This window comes from Amphibalanus amphitrite, unplaced genomic scaffold (assembly GCF_019059575.1).
Source record: "Amphibalanus amphitrite isolate SeventyFive unplaced genomic scaffold, NRLGWU_Aamphi_draft 000619F_arrow, whole genome shotgun sequence".
NCBI classification, from domain to species: Eukaryota; Metazoa; Arthropoda; class Thecostraca; order Balanomorpha; family Balanidae; genus Amphibalanus; species Amphibalanus amphitrite.
The window spans coordinates 382,861-406,137 of record NW_024882113.1 but is presented as its reverse complement, the minus strand read 5'-3'; the positions used below and the strand labels follow the sequence as shown (position 1 = coordinate 406,137).

Genomic DNA, 23,277 nt, shown 5'->3' with positions numbered 1-23,277 from the left:
CCAATCCCTAATCTGAGGTGTGCACTGTGCAAACAGACGGCAGACCGCAGTAATCCCCGATAGTGCAGCTTTCTTCAATTGTAGATCTCTCTCTCTCTCTCTCTCTCTCTCTCTCTCTCTCTCTCTCTCTCTCTCTCTCTCTCTCTCTCTCTCTCTCTCTCTCTCTCTCTCTCTCTCTCTCTCTCTCTCTCTCTCTCTCTCTCTCTCTCTCTCTCTCTCTCTCTCTCTCTCTCTCTCCCTCTCTCTCTCTCTCTCCATCTCTCTCTCTCTCCCCCTCCCTCCCTCCAAGCTGTCTTTAGATACGGTAATGGTAAACAGTGTAGGCGTCGGACCGGTGTGTCATGCCGCTCCAGTGTTACCAATCGCCGCGCCGGTCGAGGTCACTGACCTCTGGACGGTGACACGCCAGCGGCAACACGTCATCGTGCCGACCGGTAACGACCACTGGACACACACACAGACACACACACAAACACACACAGGCACAGGTCGCACCGGCGGACCGGCATGTAAGGTATGTTTGAACATGTGTAAAATACTTGGTTTAATACCATCTAAGACATATGGAACAAGAACCACATGTGTTGTATTATGTAGGTAGCTCAAGTATGTAGCTCGCAATGCTAAAGTGACGTTTTCAGTAAGCCATTAAAGGAATGCTCGGTTCTCACTTTTCAGCACATGTTCAGGAGAGTATTTGGAGTAAACTGCCACCACATATCATCTGTAATATTTACTGCGCAGAGAGCACAGTTTCATTGCAGTAGGTATATTTAATTTTTCGATATGTTGCAGCGTGCAGCCCAGCGAGGTCGACGACCCGAGGCACCACCGACTACGCGGCCGTTACCCTCAGAAGTCGCCTCACTGCGAGGTAGCGCCAGAACCTCCGGCTAGGCAGTTGACCTTTGACGTCTCTCGCGCGCTGAGGTCAGATTCTTATAGAAACCACAGCCATTGAAATCAGTCATCGAGATAAAAAAGCACCAATATAAAAATCACTGAAGTTGCAGTCATTGAGGCACGACCGCGGATGTCACAGTTGCTGAGGTCACCAATACTGAGGTCACGGTCACTAAGGTCACCGAGGTCATACCGCTTCTGAGGTCAGCTGGTCAGTAAGCCCTCAGGTAGGTTAGGTGGTCACTAGGGTGGCGGTCATCCATGAGGCTAGATCGTTACTGAGGAGGTCCCTGATACCATTCATTGATTGATATCTATCAACATTTACCGCAACTTTATCTACCTCACCGACGACTCAACTAAGCCGATTGCAGATCTGAAATCTGATACCCATCGAGCAAGCGGGAACACTCCATAAGAATCCAGAGTGGATACAAAGGACCAAACATTTTACACCAGCAAGTGGCAAAAATGCGTCAAACATTGAAAGGGTCCTTGACCCTTGTCCTGCGGCACGAGTCCGTGCAGGCCAAATGAATTCAACAACGAACACTGTCAGGTGTCAGCACCGCCGTGGTATAGTTACACCTATGGCAGAGACATCTGACGGGCAGGTGAAAAACTGCAGTTCCGCTCAGGGGCGCTTGGAAAAGCGAGCCGCAAAAACAGTGCATTGATGCGTCTCCACAAAACCAGTAGCGTACAGGACGCGTCCGGTTGTAGCTTGTAGCCAGAAAGTAAGTTATCTCGTCTTTAGCACTTCTAAATAAGCATAAGCTCACCGGGCAAAATAGATGCGGGGCCCCACGATTCACGAAACAGAAAGCAAAAATGAAGATGCCATAAAAGTTACTTTTCACGATGCACGACCAACAAAAAAGAAGAAGAAGAAGAAATAGGGAAAAAAAGATTGGGGGCGTAGCATCGCCGTAACAATTCCGGTACGTTCACCGTTGAAATACTTAATTAAAAGTGTCCTGACGACGAGGGACATCCACATGGACCAAACATTCCTAATTATTGTTGCTATGCTTCCACGCCGCCATCTTCTCGTATTTTCACCCAGCACCCCGGCAACAACGAAAACGAGAGTACATTCTGCCAAACGCATGTAACCGTACACGACATGAGCCAGGAACACATCCGGTTAAGCCTCATCCAGCCAGTGTAATGTAGGTCATAACGGTACCCAGCGACGCTTTGTCAGCGCGCTGTCCTAACATCCGGAGACAGTGTTTGCGTCGACGCCTTCTGCTTCTCAACTGTCCGGACAAAGCTCCGGGACACACAGAGAGAGGCCAGCCACAGGGAGTGAGCGCTGCGAGAGACGCCAGTCACATGCACTGAGTGCCGCGAGACGCCACTCACATGTACCGAGTGCCGCGAGTGATGCCAGTCCCAGTTCTGTTTATCAGAGAATGGTGACAGACGGACAGACGGACGGATAAGACGGACAGGAGTCTGTGACCCTGTTCTGACGGCCGCCAGAACTGCATCCACAATCGGTCAGGGTCTGACATTGGCCGAACAGCAGCGAATGACTCAATGGCGCAGCGGCCGGCCGTAGACCACCACGGGGGACGATTCAGCCGATATAGCCCAGGTCATGAGCTGATATATTGATCAGTTAGCTGCACTTCTGTTTGGGTTGTGCCGTTGAGCAGCGCATTGATGTAGGCTAAGGATAGGTCACTCCATATACCCCACAAAGATGTCATGAATAGATAATCAAACTCGAGGCTGACGCAGCGGATGACACCCACAAGTGGTTCTCAGAATGTGACGGCGCCCTCCCCCTCCGCCCCCCCCCCCCACACACACCAGGAATGCCAGGCGCGGCCTCGCTCGGCGGTGCAGGTTCCGACAAGGCGTCACACCTTTGGAGGCGATGTGGCAGCTCGTCGGGTCACTGACCGGTGCTGGCAGCTCAGTCACCCCGGCGCCCAAACATGTAGCGAGCCGAGTACAGCGCCAGGCAATGCTCCAACATATGACGCATTGTACCGGCGCGATCGATGCATGCAAGACCAGGCGCCCAGGCATAACGCAATTAAACTGGGAGGTATGCCTTACCGTAAAATCAATGTGTGCAGAAAAGCACAAGGTATATTATTATGAGCTATGACGTAAGCCTGCAAAGCTGTAAAGCACTAGAGAGCGCAATAATACCTACATGAAGCTAATACCACTCGGTGGATTGGCAGGGCTCAGATAATATTCTCGCGTTGGAGAGCAGGATTGTTCCACTCAACGGCCAGTAACGTTTGAAATGTTCATTTTTGCCGTTGGATTAGCGTGGTCAACGACCTGTTCCACGGTTCAAACCGCGTACAAATATCCGGTCCTTCCAGTGGGATACCACGGCGGGTGAGATTATCAACCATCCGAACCCGTTCCCAAGTGATATTTGCTGAGATGTCGCCAGCCATGCGTACCTATCAGGTGAACTCACAATCTCAGACAAAATAAGGCACCCGAAAAGCTAATCCAAGTGGATAATGGACCATATCTTACATAGTATACTATCTAGACACATATCGGCACCTTCTAAAACGGCATGTTGTTTTGGGCAATGTCGTTGAAGCGGAAATATTAGTGGACGATAGTTCTGCGAAGTGAGGTGGTAACAGCCGGCTTACATGGATACAGCTGTCTCACAATCACAATCTCACTGTTCCAGGAAAGTGTTGCAGTGCGGCGGCAATGAAACAAGCAAAAGTCAGCGAAGGAGAGCGGTTAGCTGTGGTAGTTTCTGAGCGGCAGCGGCAGTGGCGGTGGGGTCACTCACCCCTGCAGTGACCGCGCCCGGCAGTGGTGACGGCCGGTATAGGTACGCAGTTGTCTCACCTGCAACATGCAGGAGACATACCGTCAGCGGGGCGTCATCAGCCGGCGGCATGTCGCCGCACCGGTCAGAGGTCGTCGACCCGGCCCGGGGTCACCGCCCCAAGTCGTGTGGGTCGCGTGGGAGGCGCGGGTGGGGCGGCATCGGGGCCTGCTCAGAGCCGACCGTCTGCCGGCCGAGTCATCACACTTCAGCTGCCCGGAATGTGGCCGCATCAGGCGCGGCTCGCTGATGAGCCGGGCGGCAGCCGCCGCTCCGGGATCGGCAGAGGGGTGATACCATGATCCGCCGGGATCGGAACACCGGCAGACGCTGATCCCGGCTCAGAACGCACCGCATCGCTGCTGCACCGCCGTCCAGGCGCTAAATTTGGGCCCGCTTCCGCTCGGCTCGGTTGAAAACGGTTCGAGCTCAATTAAAAGTGATTCTAATTATCGATAAAAAGGAGTGGGTTGATTTCGATCCCGAATCATTCCACCAGAATCTGTTAAATTTTATGAAAAAGGCTGAGTTGGGATAAGCACTTAACGAATATTTAGAGACGTCTTTCACACCCGTTTCGTCTATATTTTGTCCCTGCCGTGACGGGTCACCCAGCCACTCAAACGACTACTCGTAGAAACAAGCTCCTTTGGAGCTGCCCTCCCTCCGGTTTAATTTAAAATTAAGCTTGGCATGTAAAACATATGTGCTTATTAAGAAACTCATTAGTAAGTAGGTAACAATTACTTTATCGTCAGCAGTTACGCCATCTTATTTTTTTTTGCGTGTATCTCAAACGCCACCGTTGTTATAAATATACCTATAACTACATATTTACAAACATGTAAATAACATCTCGGACCCGGGTCAGTCAAAATCATGTCACTAGGTGACGTCAAGTGAGCTCACCCTAGGAAAAAGTAAATGCTTGCCCTAGCTACACGAACTATACGATTGCTTTGTCAATATTCAGCGATTGATAAGACTGACAGGATGCATGAGAAATTCACATCGTGTTTCTGTTTTTATCTCCGTGCCCAGGGCCATTCCAATTATGTGGCCATTCCATTTTCATTTTTCAGCCAATAGGACTTAGAAGGAAAATGAATTGCGCATCTTTTGCACAAGTCATGCCAAACCAGACACTCGAAACTCGTTAACGTTAACTATTTAATAATGAGTTTGGAACTTAGACTCATCACTCTCTTTTGAAGTCATCTAAAAGCATAAATGTTGCCAGCAGTTTTTTTTTTCGACAAAACCAAGTTTTTTTTTCAACAGCAAGTTTAAGTCATGCTTTAGCGACGCAGACACCTTTAAATATGTTAAGCTCAGCAAAGGAGATCTGCTGAAAAACATTATGACCTTTTGTGTCGAATCATTACAGCAATCTTATGTCAGATTTTCATGTTGAGCTTTTCAGGTCAAATCATAGGTTATTGGACACGTCTCGACGAGAAAAACAACATGCTGGTAAACCAAATGCATCAAAAATTTAGTGTTATAAGTTACTGCATTTTTTCTAAAAAAAACAGTTTGAACTTTGAACGATTTGTTCCGATGATGAGTGAAAATCATCGCGCTAAGGTCAGACCTGAAACAGATTAGCGAAACAGCTTTCAAAGCTCTAGCTACCGATTTTCCGCGACATTCAACTTAAAAAATCTCGAGTAACAGGTCGAGAACTTCCCCAGAGTCCAATCTTATAAAATGCCGTGCTATTCTATTCACGGCATTTGATAACATTTACAGTGATACCAGTGCCGACAAACGGTTATCCGAGTCAACGAAATGATTCTTTGGACCGTCAATATACGATGGACTGAAATTCGTAAAAAACATCTTGGATTTCATAGCCGTTTTCTGCAGCACTCCAGCACCGGTGCTGCCATATCCATTCCACGGCGTTTATAAGATTGAGCCAAGAAGCGACAAAAGCGGGAAATCGACCTTTTGTGACCTCGAGTGACCTGACCCTTGACTTGAGCTAAGAATTCCATTAGTTATAGATGTTCTTTTAATATTTTTAAAGACTTTTCAAAGCCGCCTGTCGCTAAGTAGCCAGAGCATGTTGAAAGGGGGCATTCGCATTGCAAGCCTGAGGTCAAATTTTCAAGTTGACCTTTGAAGGTCAAATTATAGTTCAATCGACGCGTCTCGACGAGAGGAACACGATTCTGGCAAAAGTAATGTCATGGCTCTTTTGAGTCAAGTTATTGCTGAAAAAAACGCTTTTCGTAAAAACGGTTATTTTTGGAGTTTTTGCCCTCTGGAGACTAAACCGTTGACCTGAGGTCAAATCTGAGAACATTACCCAGAAAGGTCTGTAAAAGGGCTATCGAATGCGCTTTTCCGCGGCGCTGTAGCTCTATCGGTTCCCGAGATAGCCGTCGGCAGTTTCCAAAATGTTGAAATAGTCAACATTTTACCTTTGGTGACCTCTGGTGACCTGACCTTTAACCTGACCCAAAAAATGACCAAGTATTTCCGTCCTTATTTTGGACGTTTGTTTGTTTTGCTTTGTTGGGTTAGGCCCTTTCGGTCCAATGGGACCATTTCAGAGCCGGGAGGATGATAGGATATAGGGAGAGCCATTGGTCTGGGCAGGCACCCTAGTGAGTCACCGGGGCTAAGCCCGTCCAAAGGACAGGCCACCCAGCCCCAAGGTACTCACTGCACCCGGCTACGGGGTGCGCTCCCTCGGGAGCAGCGGTGCCGCTCCAAGGGAGCAGCCCGCATGAGATAAAGTTGCCTGTCCAGCCCGGAAGGGGGTGGAGGAGAAGGATTTCAGTATCCTGAGGATAGAAGCACGGAACGGTGTTTTTTTTTGGACGTTCTTTCGATTGCCGCTTACTGCGTGTCGCTACGTGGCCCAGGAGCCGAGTTAGAAGGGGGGTGTTCAGACACCCCCCCCCCCGGCCCGGCACGGAATCTCTGAGCACCGGCGCGGCGCGGGTTAAGTTATCAATTATCATACAATGGGCTAATGCTGTCCATGCTCTTATTTTTTTCTTTACTTGAAAAGCGGCAGTGCCGCAGTCGGCACCCACGGGAGATACCAGGTGTATGCTCCTGACATCTGGCGTCAGAACACCCCAATTACAGTTCCAATAGACGCCGGCAGGTAATCTCCAGGTGCAGGTGCTGCCCCTAGCGGGTACTCCACACACTACAGCCGGCAGCTAGCAATGACGTCACGGGGGGTCAATGACCGGCCTCGTGACGAGTGTGTGCGCTTCGAACCATCGCCTCCGGCCTCTGATAACGGCGATCGAGTCTGCTCGTCCACCATCAGCAATGACGCTATAAATTGATGACTACGCGTTGTGCTGCACGACCGTCGGCTGGCCGCCAACTGCGGCTAAAGTGAGGTCCGCCGTCAATTAGGGTAAGGGCGGGTAAGAGGACGCGGGCGATAAGAGTACGCATCAGCTGTTTCGGTTGCCTAGCAACGCGGGTTTGTCGAGTTCATGAAGTGACATGAAGCCGCCAGTGCGTGTTTGTCACCAACGGAACGTGGGCGTTGTGCGGCGACGCTGTTGAGTTTAAGGCGATGAATATTATTTTGGAGCGTTATGATATTATTATGGTATGGTACAATAATTTTGATATTTGGCAGTTGAGATAGGGTACATTTTTGTGATTACTGTGGGAAACTTGAGAGGTTTTCTGGGGAAATACTGTGCAGTGCAATATTCTGTTTGTGAAGTTTTGCACAATGTTTCGGGGTTGTTTTGTGCGCGAATTGCATGGAGGGTAGGAGTACGCACTGTTCATGAGGGTAAGAGTACGCAGAATTATACATTACATCGAATATACAGAAATATCAAATTATTGATATATCGCTCAATGACGTTTGTTTTGTAGGTATATCATCAATGGAGCACTGTGAGGCAGATGCGTACTCGAAATTCTTCTAAATACGATTTATTTTCCCTTTTGATTGTACATTTTTAGAGTCACATGACTTCATTATTTCTTGATTTATAAATATGCAAGATTTATTTTGTTTTTGTTTTCTTTTTTGATACTAGAATTACATTAACTGTCTTCTGAGTTTGATTTTAGGCATTTGGACAGTAAAAGCTGCCTATAGGTGTGTGTTTATATGCTTGCGTACTCCACCCGCATGGTGTGCGTACTCTTACACACCCCATGTGGTAAGAGTACGCAACAGCAGCGGTTCAGAAAACGTCAGTTTTAGACCACTTCCATTTACGCTGAAGGATCGTTGCCTCATGGGTTGATGGTGAATTCAATGAACTTTGATATTCTATATTTGCGATTTCTTTCTTTCAAATATTTAACAAATGAGAGCAAAAAATTCACTAAGTGCGTACTCTTATACGACTTCACCCTACCGAGCTATGTGACCGACGCGACGGTCACGGTCATGGGCACGTGTCAGCGACGATTGCCGCCCCCGCCCCATCGCCGCCCCGCTCCTGCCCCCGCCTCTAAATTCCGTCGGCTACACGTAAATGGTATGTATGTACGGTGCCATCCCGGACCCGCGGGCGAGGAAGGAAGGACCTCGGGATATATAGCCTTGCTCGGGATAGTCACTGGACAGTAGAGCACTTCATGGGCCGGATAAATCCGTTATCCACGGATAAATCCGCGGACCGGATAGGATTGGATTCTAAATTTGTTAAAAAAGAACGGATATGGGCGGGCCGGATTTGGGAATTGAAGGTTGAACCCGGGTCAAAACGGATCAAAATTTTAACATTCAACATTGAAGTTAAAAATTAACCTAATGTGTTAAGCGGCAGCAGAGGTTTGATTAAAGTAATAGGCATCATTTTATGACACTCACTTGTCACAAGACTTGTCTTCAAGTGGATAATGTATGCAATGTATGCATGGTTTTTGGAACCATGATGGTCTATGAGATGTATGGCTGTCTGGTCCCTTAGATTGAATTTGTTAGTCCAGTTTTGGGTGAAACCAGTTATTGGTGAAACGGATTATTACGGATATTTTTTGGAAGTTTGGCTGCAATACGGGCCATGGGTGGGCCGGATTCTGATATTCAAAGAAAGGCGGATAATGGGCGGATCTGGATATGACTTGCCGGATATGGGCCGGGCCGGATCCTAAAAAGCCTATCCGTGAAGTGCTCTACTGGACAGTGACGCATCATTCCTCTCCCCTATACCACTACCCAGAGGCCAGAGGAGGCCCGCAGCGCCACGGTGGCTCCCACTCCCCTTCCAGACTGTCCCGCTCCCCTTCCCGACTGTCCGTTGTGGTTCCCGGTAATTCAGTCGCTCCGAAGAGTCGCAACAGAAGAGCCATGTCGGGAGCCTGTCAATGCCCAGCTCACGAGTCGAGTCCGACTCACGACTCAGACACGAGGCCGAAAAAAAAATCGGCACAACGACCGGACCAGTGGCGGATCCAGGATTTTCACTGGGGAGGGGCTGCAGGTCATAATTGGGCGCCACGCCCCGGATGGGCGCCATAGTCGCATCGTATTGGCGCTGAAATATTGGCGCCCAGTGGCCCTGACAAGAGGCGCCCAGGATCAGTATGTACAGTGACACCACACGATTGGAAATATCGGTGCGGAGCGTACTGAAACGACGTTATTCGACTGATTTTTGCATCCTAGTCCTAGTATGCGGCACTCCGATGAGTTGCGAATTGAAAATTGGCGCCACTGCGCCTTCGGCGCAGTGGCGCCAGTTTTCCTTGGGTGGGGGCTGCCAGCCCCCGCAGCCCCCCCCCCCCCCTGGATCCGCCACTGGACCGGACTCATCGCACATAATGCCGCAACTCAGTGCAGTCTGAGATGAACGGAATGCCCAAGATGGAATGCCAAACTGTGTGAAGGAATCTTGGGAGATCAAGATAGGGGCCCGGTTAGGCAAAGTAAATGTGCTGGTTTGATAAGAAATGATGATCATCCGACGATCTCTATCATATTATATTTTATCATATTACATATCATATCATATTACATGTATATTATATTACATGAGGAGTTAAATCAACTAATTAACTGTTTTACCCTAACAGGTTATTGCCAACAAGTAAAGTAAGATGTAACTTGATGCTAGTGTCTATGGAACTTGGAAGTTACCTACTTATTCGACCGAAATTTTTGACAAGATAATTATATTTCGTGTACAAGCACATGCTTCATATTTCGCGGAGCTGTAGCTAAATTCAAGGCGAAATAATCACAAAAGTTGGGGTAGGTTTTCGGATAGGTCGTTTCCATCAGTGTATGAAGCAGATGACAAAACAATAAGCAAAACATGACACTAACCGGCTCCCACAACAGACGACGTAATTTGGGCGACAAGAGTCTCTTCCCAGTCCCCTCCCACAGGCCAGGCCATTCCCCAACTCCACTAACCCAGGGCAGTGAGAATAACGTTTCATTCCACGGCATGAAATATGAGCCACTAAAAAATATTTTAATTTAGGAATATATTTCTATCGAGAATTTAAAAATGACTAACGGCATGGTCGGAAGTCGACGCATTGGTTTGGTTGCCCGTTTCGGAGCTGTTTATCTTGATCGTCAATCCGTTCAATTGCCGCACATGCCCCGTTTCCAAATATGTGACTCGCAGATGATCTCATCAGTCCACTTTCACAAAGCAAATCATCGTCCAACCCTTGTGACCCTGAGGAATTACGGAGCCCGCGGGACCCAAGCGCTCCCCGCCCCCTCCCTCAGGCCCAGCCGGCGGGCTCCGCGCCTCTCCGAGAACAGCTGATTCAGGGTTCAACGACCCCGCGCCGGCCACGGGGGCACTCACCTCGGATCGTGCTGGGCATCGCGTCACGGTCGGCTCCGGCATCCCAGTGACAACTTGCGACGCGTTTTCCACAACAGCTTCAAGCTCACATCACACTCACTCCGCACCAACACCATAAGTCCGACTTAGTCCTCACTGCATCAGATGCTTGAGAAATCCTACATGACTACAGATTCATGCAGCAGTACGCCGCCAGAGGATCGATTTGAGTTCTCGACTACTAACGCCATCTATAAGACACTGATGGAAACTAAGCCGAGGAGCGAGGAGAGTCCCCAGTCTCATAGCAGGACGGCAATATTCAAGTGTCCGCAACGCTCACTAGATGGCAGAAGCTGCTAGCGAAAAGGCGCGCCCAGGGACCACGAGTTTGCCCACCAGTGTTGTGGTCAATCACGCTTGCCGCGGGGCACGTTGTAGGTACTCAAGATAACTTTTTCTTCTTCTGGATTTTGAGGCCTGACTGGCAGTGACACACTGCCGACAGAGGACACGGCGTGATACCCAGAGGCCAGAGGCGATGGTGACGGCATAGACGGTGAGTACCAGACGACTACCGTATACCAGTTCCTACCAGGGGCGGATCCAGGATTTCCATGGTCCTCCGTTCGGTCGGTTCCATCCTCAGGATACTGAAGTCGGCTTCTCCTCCACGCCGCAACCCCCACTCCGGGCTGGACAGACACCTTTATCTTATCGGGCTGCTCCCTTGGAGCGGCACCGCTGCTCCCGAGGGAGCGAACCCCGTAGCCGGGTGCAGAGTGCTGGGGGGGGGGGGGGAGGGGCTGGTCGGTCTGTCCATTCGGACAGGCTCAGTCCCGGCGACTCTCTAGCGTGCCTGCCCAGACCAATGTATCCCCCTAATTCCTATCATCCTTCCGGCTCTGAAATGATCTTGTCAGACCGAAAGGGCCTAACCCAATAAAAAATTAAAATTTCCATGGGTGGGGGGCGGTCTGCACAGGGGCGGGGCGGCACATTTTCCGCCTACGGGGGCGGCATTCACTTCACTACGGGGGTGGCACTTCGACGACTCCAAAGCAGGGGCGCGGGAACTACTTTCAGACGGGAGGGGGGGGGGGGGGCACACCATAATAGAGATCAACCTAAGGCAACCTCTAATCTAATTTTCTCACCGGTTTTAGGCCACTTATTTTTAATACCTTGACTTTTTCAACAAAAAAGAAAACATTTGCAAAAAATGCGGTATTCCGTCTCAAAGTTGTGGGGGCACCACCCCCACGGCCCCAGAGTTGGGGGGGGGGGGGGGGGGCGGACAAGCTGCCCCCACTGCCCCCTGGCTCCCGTGCCTATGCTTCAGGGAGAGAACCGACATAATCGGAGGGTTAAATATAAATTCAGTGTTACTACCAGCCAGATATTATTATGACAATGAATGAACATTGAAGAAATGATCATTTCAGTCATTTCCGTGAAAAGCCCTCCACCGCATATCGAAAAAATGCCGCCCTCAGCCGCCGGCGGCATGAGGGCGGCATTTTTTGATTGGCTAGGCTAGGCTTCGGCCCCCAGAGGTCCCCTGGGCCCAATCTTACCAAATGCCGTGAATGCGCATTCACGGCATTTGGTAACATTCAGAACTATTCCACATTCACTTATTTATTCGTTCAGGTAACATTTATAATCATTCAAACTAACAAAATCACTAGACAAGATTAGCTGGATGTAAATAAAAAGGATGTCTTTGATATCGGTGCCGTAAAGTCCGCCCAGTGCTCCCAAATCCTATTTACGGCATTGGTAAGATTGGGCCGATCCGCGCTTGGTATATACTACCTACTTAGGTACCATACGTGCCACGCATCTAGAAGTTACGCAGTGCTCAGTGCATGCACACCTACACATTGACGTATCACGTAACTTCGTGGGTGCCACGAATAGTGGAGACAGAGCTGATGTCGGCACCGCTATCCCTCACTAGTATAAAAATCTGGGACTGACCACGGCTCCAGTGAACGGGGAAGTCAATTATATTGCATGCTATTAGTCTTGCAATATGCATAATCTTTAGGTATCTATTTATGCATTTAAGTTATTTTCAGCTACGATCTTTTAACCATGTTTTATATACGACACCCGAATAGTAGGTAATGGATAAAGTCCTCCGTTTCGTCGTTTCCATCCTCAGGATACTGAGGTCGAATTCTCCTCCACGCCGCAACCCCCACTCCGGGCTGGACACTATGGCGCCTTTGAGTATGAGATAGGCACTCTATTTAGTTTTGTTCGGCATTATTCATTATCCAACACACCTATCATTTATTTTTTCTGGCTCGTGTGAGTCTTTGTGAAGAACAAATGCAGATACCTTACCCCTTCATATATTTCACATCACAAAACAATTATCTAGACACATTTTGCGTCATTAGACGTAGGTGGGCTGCTGCGGCTGCTGTCCCTCGGCCCAGAAGAGCTCCGGGTGCTCCTGACGCAGCTGGGCATACTCGGGAATCTGAGCCGGCGCCACGGGCAGGTGGGCACCTCGCGGCTGGAAACCACCCTCGCTGGCCACGTACGAGATCTGGTAGGTGTTGCCGTCGTCACCGACAAACTGGAAGTTGCCCTGCTGGGTGATGCTGCCCGTCTCCGGCTGCGAGTCCGGGTACACGCTACCCTCCTCGGCAGCCTGAAAACAGAGGTAGGTACAAAGTTAGTAAAAGAGTTTGTTAATAGGCCTTTCCACTGTTTAAACCTTTTCAGCTACCCGTATTTTAAAAATTTTCATTGACATGATGGTCTTGTAATGATATTTTGTTGAGAACATAAATGTCGAATTTAGTAATAAACTTCTCTCAACGTACCTACAAAGATCTGCTCGAAAAAGGATAAAAGTTGCAGCAAATACCTATTCCTTATTTTGCGCATTGCTAGTTGCTACAATGCATATCCAGAGCACTGGCTGCGCTACGCACTGGCTGTGCTACTTACGGCCTGTCCGTTGTCCTGCTGATAGCTGTGCTTGTAGTTGCCGGTGTTGGGGTCCTGCTCGAAGCTCTGGCTAAGAATGTTGATCAGCGGCTGGGGGTTGCCCGAGTACTGGTTGGGCTGGTAGTTTGTTTGGGGAGCGGCCGCGGCCACAGCCACAAGGCAGGCAACGATGATCTGGAAAAGACAAGAGCAGCAGTAGTTAAAGAACCTGTCAGTTTGCGGCTTTTGAATGGTCAGAACAAAGAACGATGTGAATTCGTCTAGAAAAGTCCACTTCTCGTTTCGACTTACAGTGTTCATGTCTGGTGATTGTTTGAAGTGGCTGACTGTGCAGTGTTCAGTGAGTGCAGAGTGGATCACCACACGCCGGCTTTATACGGCTGAGGCTGCAGCAGTGCCATCTATCGGCCAGGGTCACAGACTCGCTGAATGGACGTCCGACCGGTCTCAGTCGTTGCCAACGTCGCCTGCGTGGAGGGAACAATTCGTATATTACGCAAGATTCGGTAATGCTCTTTGCCTTCTATGTGAATATGGTGGTTCTGACATAATTTATGCCACTTGTGCCTATCGCGCTCGCCCCCATTTGCCAATTTGCCCGTACCATACTTGCTCCATGCTGGCCTCAAATTTGTATTGGGCTTTTTACAACGTATAACGCAAGATGTCAGGTCGTAGGATCCTTCTCCCAGCCCTTTGGCCGCTGATTGTGCTAGAGTTTTGCAGAAAAGAGTTTTCCGTGATGGAAATAATCTGGTGGTACCCAATTTTAAGGTCCTGGGCCGTGGGCGATTGACTAATATTCCAGTTCAAATCAACGATCCAAGCGTCCAGGAAATCAGGGTCTGCTTGCATTTTCTAAAATGGGGCGGACGATATCTTTTACGAGCTCCTGATTTCGATGTCGCATTTGTTTTGTTTAAACATGATGACTTTATGCATTTGAGGTAAATCGGGTCACGTCAGGTCAGTTCAACCAGCATGCGTCCCACCGGCTATCCGTAATAGGTGGTTTCCACCATCGCCAGCCTCGTAACATGTTGCACGAGCACTAATTTGGCTTTTAAACGCTCAAGAAAATCATTCCAAAAAATACTTTGTGCATGTAGTCATAAAAATCACCTCAGTGCATCAAAGATCAATGACGTTGACCTGACCTTCACGTTACCTTTACGATAATGCGTTGGACAAACATATCAGATATCTGTTCGTGTCTCATCACAAAAGGTCTGGAAAGCATAGACAATGTGTGATGACATACCTACTTCGATTCACCTTACTGACCTGACATGATCTAGAGAAAGAGGTCACAATTCCTAGGGGTTATTGAACTTCATGGAAGGTGCAGAACTGATTAGAGTACTAAAATTTCCGTCGCGATTCAACGCTCTTTACATAAGCAAGTCACACGTGAAAACCGATGGGGGTCCGTTCGCCCCCTCACAAGTACGGGTATCTACCTCATGTCTACTCTGCGACGCCCTAAATGTCGCAATTTTGCATCTTCCGCAGTGCTAGGGAGCCTTTAACATGGAGATTATGCTAAGAAGGCTGAGTAACCTCTAAAGACCTAATAACTTCGAATTTTCCCTATAAAGGGTCACTTGAGGTCAGGTCCGTCAAGTGACCTTACGATTAAAAGTCAATAGCGGAATTGTTGAAACTGTTATTTTAGCGCTGCGAATGATGTAAACTACCTGAAGCATATGAAAAAGTTATTTTTACACTGTTTTCCAACATGAGATGTTTTTTTGCATTGTTATCCTTTCGTGACGGAATATATCACGTTACTTAGTTCATCGGAGTTTTTCGTCAGTAATTTCCGATAAAATTAAGGTAGCGAAACGGGAAAGCCACCAAGGGACTAAGGAAGACCAGCAAAGCGAATGATTGTCGATATCATATTTTTTAATCAGCTTCGTGAATCTAGAGACCAGCTGCCCTGACCTTGACCTGAAGTCAGCACCGTTAGTTGACAAAAGCATATTATTCGACGTGCCTGATGGTTGTCTGAGTGACGGTGCCAAAATTGCGCTTCTGCGATCGTTGGTGGCGAAGCTTTTCACCAAAATCTGAACCCCTTCCTGAAGACATTCGGTGTGCCGGTCCCGTAGCTCAGTTGGTTAGAGCGTTGGACTCCGCGTGGTGAGAGCACGCGTTCCCGGTTATGACAGTCCGGGTTCGAAACGCGACGGGCGCTCGACATTAATGGGCCTCCTGACAGGTATGGTTGCGGTTGGTGGCAGGCCGTAGCCAGGCGAAGTCAGGGAGGCGACCGGCCGTGCGCGGCTTTGTGCGCACGTTAAACTTTGGACTCTAAATTCTGCCATAGAATCGGAATTGCGCGATCGGAGGGTAGAGGGCAGGGTCATCGCAACAAGCTTCGCTTAGCGGTGGCTCTGTCCTTGTGAATCCTTCCCATCAAAAGGTTCGGACTAAATTTATAAAAAAAAAACCTGAGAAATTACTGGTGGACCTGATGCATGAAATCGGACATCAATCGCTGCAGCTTTTAAGGTCGCACACACTCGTTTTTCCGTGAGTCTTCCGTGAGCTAAAATGGATTGCAATCGCGCCCAATGTTTTATTTAACGTGAGCTGACCTTTACCTAACGTGAGCCGTTACCGCGGATGTACAGAACATAACACATTTTTTCGATAAAACAAGGAAGATACTTGAAAATATAATAAAAAAGTAACCGTACTCTCATAATTAAAATCAAAAATCTTAAAAAAGGCCAGATAATCTCGAGGAGCTTTCGGCTTACTCCTTCTTCAACTCGCTCTATTTTCCAACCTTATCAAAGGTTGGTTCCGCGATTGAAAAACTTTAACCCTCGCATGTGTAGGGGGGGGGGGGTCGGATGGACCCCCCCCCATGGTTTTTCGCGAATAACTCGCGTAAAAAGCGGCCGATCGCGACGAAACTTTCAGTACCCTCACATTGATCAATTTTACACCTACCCTGAAAATTTCATGACCCTGACCCAAATGACCTTTGACCTGTGACCTCTTTTCCGAGACCATGTTTGGCCGGAATCGCGATTCGGCGTACGTCGGCTCGCATTAGCCGCGCGTTTGCAAGCTTTTCGTGGTTTCAAACGTTCAAACATGTGATATGATGTTGCTCCCATGCATTAGGGTGGGTGCCAAGGTCACCTGAAGGTCAGGTCAGGTCATTGACCTTTGGTGACCTCGGGTGACCTCGGTTCACTTTTTCGAGTTTTACATGTTTCTAGGCTAGTTTTTGGAGCTGAATTCGAATTTAGCAACCATTTGAACATTTACGAAGTAGTTTTGGTGCCTTCGTAACATGTTACGAAGCTGTCAGAGGCGGTTGTCACGTACTACGAATACCCGTCACGACGCCTACTGGTTGACCTGACCTGACCTGACCCGACCTGGTCTAAATGCTCAAAGACATCATCTGTGATCAAAACTAACACGATATTCGTGATCAGCACCCCGGAAAACCCCTTAGCAGCCACACTTTACGACTTTCTAATAGGTCCCGATTTTCCCGACTTTGGGGTCATTGACCTGACCTGGAAGGTCAACCAATGACCTAGGACCTTAAAATTGGGTATCATCGGCTTCCTCTCGTCACGGGCAACACGCTCGTTTTTTCCGCGAAGCTCTAGCTCGATCAGGGGCCAAACGGCAAGGGGGGGGGGTCCAACCGACCCCCCCCCCTACACATTAGAAGCTGGAAAACGCCGCACACATGCGAGGGTTAAAACTTTAATTAATTAATTAAGTTGTTCAAGTTAACCCGCGCCTCGTAGGGGGGGGGGAGGGGCCGAAACGGCCCCCCGGTCCTTTTCCGTCGATATCTCCTAAAGGGCTGGAGATATCGCTACCAAACTTTTAGGACCCCTCCGGGCATCAATTTTACATATTGTGACAATTTTTTCCAGAGGTCATGATAGGTTGGCCAAAAATGACGTCAGAATGACGTCATGTTCTGCCATTTTCGACCGAAAAAAGACCTTCGCAAGAACAGCTCTCAGGCCTACAGCTTTGAAGATACAGAAAAATTATCAGACATAAAAAGTGTAGAATTAATAGGGCTACAAAACTGCTCTCTCGGATTTTTGAAATTTTTGAGTTTTGACCCCCAAAAATCAGAAATGCATTTTTTTTTATATATTAGCCGAAAAATCCAAACAGTTTTTTTAGTTATGAAAAAAACCGGAATATATGTAATAGTACCTACCGTCTTCTATCTACATACCAAATTTCAGATCGATATCTGTTTTTTTTTGGCCAAATTATAGCGAAAAAAACTGTTCAAAAATGATGACGTCACATTTTCAAACTCAATTTTTGGCAATTCTAGACCACGTAGGGCAAAACAAAGACCACCATTGGACTCCCCGTGACGAGCTGCATTGAATGGATACCCATTTTATGCAAAATATCAACTTTGAAATTTGACCTAATTTGACCTGACCTTGACCTGACCTTCACCAAAACGTGACCTAAGCTGGCCCCAAAGGCTGCCTAACCAACATAATCGCATTTGTCATGTGAAATGGACCATAAAACATGTATCACACGACACTTTCATATTGTGACCCCCAGTGACCTAACTTCTGTGACCTGACCTGGTATCAGTGACCTCAGATAGCGAAGTGTGTGTTTGACGAACAATGTACCATCGATGGTTTTCAATAACTTACCAATTTGCTTGATTTCACAACACTTTTCTTGAAATGCCTGTGAACGTTGAAAATCTGACCTTTGAGCTGACCTGTGACGTCATCGGTTTGACCTAGGTCAATGAAATTTGGTCACAAGGTAGTTCCCTGGTGGGGCTATCGAACGCCGTTTGAAAATCGGCCGGTAAATTTCTGAGGTCTTAGGGGGGACCGAAACGCCCCCCCCCCCCTACGGGTGGTAGGGTCCGCCGGTAGCCCTACGGGGCGCGGGTTAACCAAATTGCATCATATTGCATATCATTCGATTCGACTGATCACCAGGAACACAATGACACCATTTTTAAGCTCTAGCGTCATTATGTGCCAAGTTATTGGCAAAAACGTCATTTGACCTCAGTTGACCTCATTTGACCGGACCCATGGATAAGTACACCAAACAAAGAAGCACCAAGTGACCTGCTGTTAATTACTGTATACTTTCAAAGCACAAAAGTGATGGAACAAAGCGGATATCTCCAGTATTTTCCGAATTTAGTATTTTCCCATAGGCTTAACATTACGACGTTATGACCTCTGACTGACCTCAGGTCAGTGACATAAAAAACCCGAACTATATGTTATACAACTCGGTGAACTTAGCACATCCTCAAAGTTTGAAGGAAATCAGTCCAAAACTGTGAGTTGGACAGGTGCAAAAAGAAAATTGAAATTTGACCATGACCTTGTACCGGTTTTTCTGACCTGGTGACCTGACCCAAGGTCAATCGGACATGCAATTTTCAGGCCAAATGTAAAAAGGTTGCCCCATAGGCTGTGCCAAATTTGGCGGCCCTTCGCGCCGCCGTTTTTACGCTATCTTCGAAAAACCTTGGGGGGGGGGGGTTTGCATCAACCCCCCTGCCAGGGCGAGGGTTAATTTGTTATTCTTTTTTGATCTTATCAAAGGTTGGCCAACTACGGCCTAAATATTTCCTACCTTCGACTTTGCTTAATATCGACTAGCATGCTCTTTTTACCACATGCAATTCGACCTGACCACTTGGCCTTTACATAAATTAGAAGCTTTAGGAGGCCACATTTGAGCGGGAGTAATCACTATAATTATCATTCTATTCAGTTCTGTTAGGCATTAGCCATTATTCATGACAAGGTATTTAACCCGCGCATGACTGAGGTATTTTTCATAACGCAAGTGACTGAGGGGGAGGGGGGAAGTTCTCCAGAGCCCCCCCCCCCCCTCCTGTCTCCGAAACTTCTGGGCCGATCGTCAAAATTCAAACGGCGTCTGATAGCCCTTGAAAAACTGCTGTCGAGCGAAACCTATTTTCATTGATCTCGAGGTCACCGATGACGTCACATAAATGAAAAAAAAATCGGCATTTTTGCTTGTTTACAATTTAGGCTCTGGCCGCCGGCTGACAAGTCCGATCAGGCTTATTTTTGGTTTACGCACTCCTTGAAATATGCCTGAGATACTCTGAGGGTACCGAACCTTTCCTTTGATTTTTTTTCAGGTCAAGGCCAGGTCATCCTAGGTCACGAAAATTGTATATCATGTATCGGTCACGTGACGCATGTTTTATGGTCCATTTTACACGTAGATTTCGAAAATAATGTCGACTGTGTCATTTGAGGTCATTTTCAGCTGAATTTACCGGAGGTCAGGTCAATTTCAGGTTAGAAAAGGTCAAATTTTGAAAATGAAAGTTTTCAACAAAAAAGGTGCCTATCAGATGCAGTTTGAGGTCAAGAACACGATGGTGCCATTTATATTGTTGTACGATGTCAAAAACGTACTGAAAATGGTTTTAAAAAGTATATAATTGTAAAATTTTGACAATAATGCAAATAACTTGGCTATTTTTGAAGATATTGGGCTAAAATTTGCTAGGGTAGTCATCTGTGTTTGCTCTATCACATATATTCCGGTTTTTGCGAAAAATCAAAAACTTTTTGAAAAAATCAGGAAAATATATTTTTTGTAATTGTAAAAACATATTTTTAAAATTTTCACAATTTTGAAACTTCGAGATAGTAGTTTGATAGCTACGTGTATTTGTAGTTAGTCCACTGATGCAACGAAATTGGATCTAGTGTGAAAACTAAGCCCTTGAGAGCGTTTGCCGTAATTCAATATTTTGCATCAAAATCGGCCGACATGACGTCACACTGACGTCATGTCGGCCGATTTTGATGTCGGCTCTTACGGCATGTCGGCTCTTACGGCAAACGTCACTCTGACGTCATTTCCGGCTAAACTATGGTAGCTAGAAAGTTTAAAGTGTAACACAAGGTGTCAAATTTATGCTGCTTAGGCTACTACAACTTTCGTGTTGATCCGTGAAACGGTTTAGAAGATATTGCCGAAAAACCGGAGGGGGGCTCTGTAGATCCCCCCCCCAGTCAAGCGCGGGTTAATGAACCGATCATTTCGCTGACTCGTGTATGTCTTTAGAACCTTATTGAAAAATTCCGATATTTTACTCTTCCATATATTTTACATCAAAAAACAATTGTTTAAACACATTTTGCGCCACTAGACGTAGGTGGGCTGCTGCGGCTGCTGTCCCTCGGCCCAGAAGAGCTCCGGGTGCTCCTGACGCAGCTGGGCATACTCGGGAATCTGAGCCGGCGCCACGGGCAGGTGGGCACCTCGCGGCTGGAAACCACCCTCGCTGGCCACGTACGAGATCTGGTAGGTGTTGCCGTCGTCACCGACAAACTGGAAGTTGCCCTGCTGGGTGATGCTGCCCGTCTCCGGCTGCGGGCCCGGGTACACGCTGCCCTCCTCGGCGACCTGAAAACAGACATGCGAAGTTAGTAGAAGACTTAATTGATAGTAGTTTTCTCCACCGTTGAAACCTTTTTAGCTACTATATCTGCATGTTCCACATTTCTTATTAAGATGTCTCAAAATGGAAAGCTATGCTCGAAAATGATATAATTCACAGCATGCATCATTCACTTTGCATTTTGCTAAATGGCAAGTGCACTACACTGGCAGTTTTACTTACGGCCTGTCCGTTGTCCTGCTGATAGCTGTGCTTGTAGTTGCCGGTGTTGGGGTCCTGCTCGAAGCTCTGGCTAAGAATGTTGATCAGCGGCTGGGGGTTGCCCGAGTACTGGTTGGGCTGGTAGCTTATTTGGGGAGCGGCCGCGGCCACAGCCACAAGGCAAGCAACGATAATCTGGAAAAGAAAAGAGCGTGTTAGTGCGTGTGTAACACTTTGTGAATTCTTTTGGGATATCGCTCCTTTCGAAATGACGGGAAGTAGTTTAAAAACCTGTCAGTTTAAGAGGCGTTTTGAGTGGTCAGAACAAAGACCAATATGATTTCCTCCAAAATAGACTACTTCTCGTTTTTACTCACTTTTTTTTTCTTTTGGGTTAGGCCCTTTCGGTCGACAAGACCATTGCAGAGCCGGAAGGATAATAGGAATTAGGGGGAGACATTGGTCTGGGCAGGCACCCTAGTGAGTCGCCGGGGCTGAGCCCGTCCAGAGGACAGGCCACCCAGCCCCAAGGCACTCACTGCACCCGGCTACGGGGTGCGCTCCCTCAGGAGCAGCGGTGCCGCTCCAAGGGAGCAGCCCGCATGAGATAAAGTTGCCTGTCCAGCCCGGAGGGGGGGTTGCGGCGTGGAGGAGAAGGATTTCAGTATCCTGAGGATAGAAGCACGGAACGGTGATAACAATGCATAGCGTGGTCAACTCCTCGACGCTACAAGCTTGGCTCCTTTCGGACGGAATTATTAAGTTATCAATCACACAATGGACTATGCTGTCCGTGCTCTTATTTTTAGGATAGCGAGGATAGAAGCATGGAAAGGTGATTTTACTCACAGTGTTCATGTCTGGTGATTGTTTTAGGTGGCTGACTGTGCTGTGAGTGTCGAGTGGATCACCGCACATCGGCTTTATACGGCTGAGGCTGCAGCAGTGCCATCTATCGGCCAGGGTCACAGACTCGCTGAATGGACGTCCGACCGGTCTCAGTCATTGCCAATGCCGCCTGCGTGGAGGGGAAAATTGGCATACAGCGCAAGATTCGGTAATGTGCTGCGTGTCCTTATGTGAATTTAGCAGCGCTGACATAATTTATGACAACGTATACCTACACGACTACAGAATGATGTTCCACTTTTCACAGGCAATTTTTTGCCTTGAGTGGTAGGCTGTACCGCATCACACAGGCTGAGTTTACAAATTATAGCTTTAATAACTCAAAATAAAATGACCTTTTCCTCGAATATAGAAAGTTTAACTCTCGCCCTGGCAGGGCATTTTTCATAACACGGCCTGGCAGGGGGGGGGGGGGGTGGTCGATGCGACCCCCATCGCGATTGGCTCCTATATGGCACCTAGAAACACCAAATTTGGTAGGTAGGTGGGCCCCCGGGAGTTCTCGCCCCTGTGCAAATTTGGGTGCTCTAGGTCAATATTTAGGGTTTTTTTTATCTAATCAAGATAGGGCAAAAAAGTACCAGTGAACTCAGCACGTCAAGGCGCGTCGATTGATATACTTTTTAGCTTGCCTAAGTGTACTTAAAGTTTTCATAATTTTTAAGTAACCTTTATTTAATTAATCAAGTTCAATTTAACCAAATTGCATCATATCCCATATCATTCGATTCGGCTGATCACCAGAAACATGACAATTTCTTAAGCTCTAGCGTCATTATGTCCCAGGTTATCGGCAAAAACGTCATCTGACCTCAGTTGACCTCATTTCACCTGACCCATGGATAAGTACACCAAACAAAGAATCACCAAGTGACCTGCTGTTAATTACTGTGGTTTCAAAGCACAAAAGTGATGGAACAAAGCGGATATCTCCAGTATTTTCCGAATTTAGTATTTTCCCATAGACATTACGACGTAATGACCTCTAACTGACCTTAGGTCAGTGACCTAAAAAACCCGAACTATATGTTATACAACTCGGTGAACTAAGCACATCCTGAAAGTTTGAAGGAAATCAGTCCAAAACTGTGAGTTGGACAGGTGTAAAAAGAAAATTGAAATTTGACCATGACCTTATACCGTTTTTTTACCTGGTGACCTGACCCAAGGTCACCCGGACCTGAAATTTTCAGGTCATATGTAAAAAGGTTGCCTTATAGGCTGTGCCAAATTTGTCGGCGCTGCGCGCCGCCGTTTTT

The 23,277-nt window shown here is 47.6% G+C and overlaps 2 protein-coding genes across 2 annotated transcripts; both read right to left on the bottom strand.

The window, feature by feature from the left end:
- Positions 1-12,834: 12,834 nt before the first annotated feature.
- LOC122363404 (larval cuticle protein 65Ag1-like) lies at positions 12,835-13,922 on the bottom strand. The gene is made up of 3 exons (XM_043332627.1): positions 13,747-13,922; positions 13,456-13,629; positions 12,835-13,153 (listed from the first exon to the last, which is right to left on the bottom strand). Exons 1-3 carry the CDS (start codon positions 13,753-13,755, stop codon positions 12,893-12,895), a joined length of 444 nt encoding a protein of 147 aa, XP_043188562.1. The 5' UTR covers positions 13,756-13,922; the 3' UTR covers positions 12,835-12,892.
- A 6,670-nt stretch (positions 13,923-20,592) lies between these two features.
- On the bottom strand, positions 20,593-22,003 carry LOC122363403 (cuticle protein CP14.6-like). Its single transcript, XM_043332626.1, has 3 exons — positions 21,959-22,003; positions 21,131-21,304; positions 20,593-20,913 (listed from the first exon to the last, which is right to left on the bottom strand). Exons 1-3 carry the CDS (start codon positions 21,965-21,967, stop codon positions 20,653-20,655), a joined length of 444 nt encoding a protein of 147 aa, XP_043188561.1. The 5' UTR covers positions 21,968-22,003; the 3' UTR covers positions 20,593-20,652.
- Positions 22,004-23,277: the final 1,274 nt, after the last annotated feature.